Source organism: Drosophila obscura, unplaced genomic scaffold (assembly GCF_018151105.1).
Source record: "Drosophila obscura isolate BZ-5 IFL unplaced genomic scaffold, ASM1815110v1 contig_9, whole genome shotgun sequence".
In the NCBI taxonomy this organism is placed as follows: Eukaryota; Metazoa; Arthropoda; class Insecta; order Diptera; family Drosophilidae; genus Drosophila; species Drosophila obscura.
In genome coordinates, this window is record NW_024542883.1 from 3,429,235 (window position 1) to 3,434,155 (window position 4,921).

The 4,921-nt window shown below is 42.3% G+C and overlaps 2 protein-coding genes across 2 annotated transcripts; one reads left to right on the forward strand and one right to left on the reverse strand.

Moving 5' to 3' along the window:
• Window positions 1-1,103: 1,103 nt before the first annotated feature.
• On the reverse strand, window positions 1,104-2,189 carry LOC111073948 (ribose-phosphate pyrophosphokinase 2-like). Its single transcript, XM_022366517.2, has one exon. It carries the CDS (start codon window positions 2,187-2,189, stop codon window positions 1,104-1,106), a length of 1,086 nt encoding a protein of 361 aa, XP_022222209.2.
• Window positions 2,190-2,641: 452 nt separating this feature from the next.
• LOC111073922 lies at window positions 2,642-4,199 on the forward strand. The gene is made up of 2 exons (XM_022366489.2): window positions 2,642-3,245; window positions 3,305-4,199. The coding sequence occupies exons 1-2, from the start codon at window positions 2,724-2,726 to the stop codon at window positions 3,602-3,604; spliced, it is 822 nt and encodes a 273-aa protein (XP_022222181.1). The 5' UTR covers window positions 2,642-2,723; the 3' UTR covers window positions 3,605-4,199.
• The last annotated feature ends 722 nt before the right edge of the window (window positions 4,200-4,921 follow it).

Sequence of the window (4,921 nt, forward strand, 5' to 3'; positions counted from 1 at the left end):
AAAAAGAGTTAAGGGGTATATTAGATTTGTGGTAAAAGTGGATGTGTGCAACGCAGAGAAGGAAACGTTTCCGACCCCATAAAGTATATATATTCTTGATCAGCATCAATAGCCGAGTCGATATAGCCATGTCCGTCTGTCCGGCCGTCTGTCCGTCCGTCTGTCCGTCCGTCCGTCCGTCTGTCCGTCTCGATGAGCGCCTGGATTTCAGAGACTATAGGAGCCAGAGAAACCAAATTTGGTTTCCAGACTCATGTGATATAACACTGCTACAAGTGTATTTCAAAATTTCGCCCCGCCCCCTTCCGCACCCACAAAGGACGAAAATCTGTGGCAGGCACATTTTTAAAGATAGGGAATGCCCACTCTGCCACGTTTAGTGCGCGAGCAACCCCTAGCGGAGATGATGTAGAATATACATTGTAGATGTAGATAACAGATGTAGCAAAAAAATGTTAAATGTAAAATTTTTTTTACACGTCACTGGGCTCTGTTTATGTCTTTTTGAGGGACATTGGGTAATTTTTGTTAAATAACTTTTCCCACGGACATCAAAAGCATGGAAAACTGCGCTTGAATGTCAACAACATAGGGCCCATTTTTAGCTTTCTCTATTTTTCTCTTGGCGGGTTCTCCCTTTTGTTTGCCTTTTACCTCAAGCTTTTTACAAGCTTTAATGTTTTTCACTTGTGGCATTAATTTCTGCTGTGTAAGCAGATAAATTGCAAAATGTCGAAAGATATTGACAGTCACTGGCATCAATAAGGACACCAAGTCGTTCACCGCAACCTGACTCCATTGATGTCATGTTGAGAAGTCCATCAAGTGGCAAAGTAGGTTTGAAAACATTATGAATGGAGTTGGGTCCTCAATACGCAAGATGTTTGCAAAATTATCGATTCAATCAACTGTTTACAATAATAGTAAATGCCTCAAGAGGCTAAGGGACCTGGTTTCACTACAAACCGTTGAAGGTTCAGGATGCGTTTGTTGGGTGGCAATACAATGTTAAAAAATACAATTAATCTGAGAAAACGCACTTGTTGGACATTTATTTTAATCTAAATTTTCCTTTCCTTTTACATCGTGTTTTATACAGTTCTTTATGTAGTTTGAGTAGACTTTTGATTATACTCGTTACACTCGTTTTGTGAAAAATTATCAAATTTCTCTGCTGTCACGCTATTAGAAACACCATCGGTATTTTTTTTAGTGGACAAACGCCAGTTAAGCAGGCTGGACTCTGATTGAAAAGCGTTCGCAACACTAATACTGTCGTGCATGTTCCAAATGCATTTTGCAAATATATTGGAGACATCAATGATGTGAAACTTCGGATTGTTGGCGATTTCCGTGGGCTGGGGAATGGTATTTGTGCAGACAACAAGCTCAAATAACGATTCACTGAGCTTCTGTGGGGCCTGTCCCGAAAATACGCCATGAGTAATGATTGCGTAGATTTTCGATGCTCCGGCATCCTTCAAACGCTCAGCGGCTATGCATAGGGTATTACTTGTGTCTGCTAGATCATCCACAACCACAACGACCTTGCCGCGAACGTTGCCAACAAGTATCATGTCATGCACCTCGCTTGCCACCCGTCTCTGCTTATGGAACAGAGCCACGTGAGTGCCCAGGTTGTGGCTAATATGGGTGGCCGTTTTTACTGCTCCTTTGTCTGCGCCCACAATCACCAGCTCCGTATAGTCTGGGATAAATCGTTTTATCCATGATTCGATGGCAATATCGGATTGTAGATTGTCGCAAGGTATATCAAAAAATCCCTGCAGCTGATGGGTGTGCAGTTGCATGGTGAGGACACGATTGACCCCAGCTACAGAGAGCATATTTGCCACTAGCTTGGCCGTAATGGGCTGCTTCCACGAATCCATTTTATCTTGCCTAGAGTATGGAAACAATGGCATAACTGCCGTAATCGTGTTGGCCGATGCATAGCGACACGTCTGCACCATAACCAGAAGCTCCATCAGCATGTCGTTAATCGGCTCGCAGCTGGTCTGAACTATGTAGACATCTGCTCCCCGCACCGACTCGAGCAGCTCGAACCGTATTTCTCCATTGGGAAATTTCGCTCGCAACACTGGATGCAAGTGGAGCCCCAAGCTCTCGGCCACCACCTCGGCAAAGTCGCAATGCGATGAGCCCGATACCACCACAAGGCGGTGCATTAAATTAACAGGAGTTAAAAGTACGAGTAAATAAATTTTGATGAAACAAGAAATTTTGAAGTTTTGCAACCAAAGTGGAAAGCTAAGCCCCCGCTTGCTTAAACGCAATCGCTAATGTGAGAAGTTCCGTTTTCCCTCGGCGTTTGAGATAATTAATCGAACTTTGTATGACCGCGGCTCATCACATTACTAACTCCCCTTGTGGGCTGAGCCGCAACAATTATGCACATTTTAATGCCCTGAGGCTGCTCAAGATTCGGTGTTGCGCTGATTAAATAGGGAACGATGAAAGATGGAGCTACACATGACCAGTGTGCCCCCAAATGAGATTAAAAGATAGATAGATAGATAGATAGATAGATAGATAGATATCTATTATATACACATTGTTGAAATTGTAAGATCATATGTATAATAAAATTGTTCAGGTTTTCTCCAGTTGAGCATGCCAAGACTTATATGTAGTTAGGATCTCTGCGCTATTATAAATTGTATTTCAAATTCAAAGTTCCTTTTTAGCACGTCCAAAATATTATGATTCGCGTTGCCTATGAAGGAATTCTTGCAATTAAGGCATTGCATTACATGATCCGATCATGGATATTAGAGCTAGTGCCATATTTAATTATGTCATATTACTGCATGGATGTGTTGGCTACGCTACTGAATTATCGACTTGTGAGCACCGAAAAGGCTGTAGTTCTAGACGTCAAGGACGTGTTTGGCTACATCTATACGTCATTTGATACTCTACTGACTTCAGCAGCCGTTGCACTGATATCGGTTCAACTCAAAGAAGAGACTGGTATAATAATCCTGCTAGTAGGGAGAGTGATTCACCGATTGCTCTTCTCTATGTGGACTCATTTGTATCAGTTTATCCTTAACGACTGCCTCGATGTGGGCTCTCTACTGAGTCTTCTGGCCACAAGAGTTTATCTACGAGACAGGAACGAATGGCCAAGGTTGAATCTCAAAAAGTTCGAGTTCCTATTATTAGCGGGTAGAATAAGCCTATCCAGTATCTATATATCGTGGCTGGAGGAGAGAATCGATGTAAGTTTGGCTTCAATCGGAATTTTTACAATAGCGCTATTTGTGACATTTCGTTTCAGACCATGGATAACGTCCTATCACTTGCTCTTTTAAGTGCAATGGTTTTTGGGATCAAATGCAGAGTTGCCTCCTACACGACTGTTTTAGCAATACTCTATCATGACGTGCTAGGCACACAGTTTTGGTTCCTGTGGGGCTGGAATGATGCGCTATTGTCATTGCAGTACACGAGCTTACTGTTGTCTAAAATTGGTGGATTCCTGGTCTTCTCACAGCTGGGTGCCGGCAAATGGTCGCTCGGTACGTACCTGTCCAGAACTGTAAGAAAGGAGCGGATGGGAAACTACCGCCACATCTAGACCTCGCCTCTGGCTTGTAAATGTTTTCCATCGGATTAAGACGTGAAAGTCATTAGGTCTTACGGAGACCTATTCCTGCTGTAGTTCTTAATTTTTATTCTTTTTTCTCTCCCGGTGGTACTAGAAAGTTTCAGGGATTTACATAAATTTTGATGGAAAACACTTTCTCTTCGGCTAATGTTTATTTTTATTTCTATCTCTATTTGTACACCTGGCCCTCAATGTGGCAGAGGCGGTGTGCCCACTTCAAGGATTCTTAGATTCGTGCTTCCTCGGCGTAAATTATTTAAAAGTCTCGAGTTGTGATTAAGCACCTTTACCCAGCATTTGATCCCCCGCCCTCTGTTTACCACTACTCTGAACAGGAAATTGAAACTAGCGTGGAGATGTTATGCCGTTAAACTCTGGAATAAAAACAAGAAGAAAAAGCAGCCAGAAGGTGTGAATAAACTAAAACTTGGCTATAACGAAACTTAAATGCCCTAATATGGAATTCCATCAAAATCCCTATTCTGATATTACGTATCATCATGATATACTTTCCTGCCAAAACTTTTCTTTCCATTATTAAATTTTATTTTATCTCATTATTTTACCTTACCTTATTTTACTTTAAGTCGGCACTTGTATTTAATTTTGTTGTATACCCTATACAAAAAAAATAAAATACAAGTGCCGACTTTAAAGGCAACACTGTCGTTAATGAGTTCTGGGTAGGGACGGACAGAGGACCCGCAGAAGGAGAGTCGCGAGATACCAGAACGGCGTTTAAGAACCGCAAGGGACGCAGTGACCTTCGCTCTTGACTTAAAACCCATTTGCATAAGCGAGGGGAAAACGGGCTGGGCTCCTACGCCCAGTAGGATGGTACTGTCTCCAACGACGGCCACGACATGTGGGCTGGTTTGGCTTGGTTTCTTGAGTGCTGACCGTCGAAGCGTTGCGACGTGGCCCGTCAGGGATGACGAAAGCCACCGTATCACATTGCGCTACCTTCCAGATGTAGCACAGAGATGTGCATTTTTGTTTTTCTAGCGTTTCTCTTAATTGAAAAGCATTTGCGATCCCGTTACATTGACACAAACGTTGAAAGTAATTGAGAGAGCGCCAAGCAAGTACTTTTGAGGCCAAGGCAAGATGGCAAGACAAGACTCAGATAATTTTAAGTATTTTAAGTGCAAAGGCTGAAAGATGCAGCAAGTTCACTTTGGCGTGTTTAGTTGCATTGTTTTAAGAGCATTGAAGAGTAGATAAATACAATTGTTTTCATAAAACCAAAACGATAGACGTTTAGTCCAATGGAGTTGGATGTTTCCT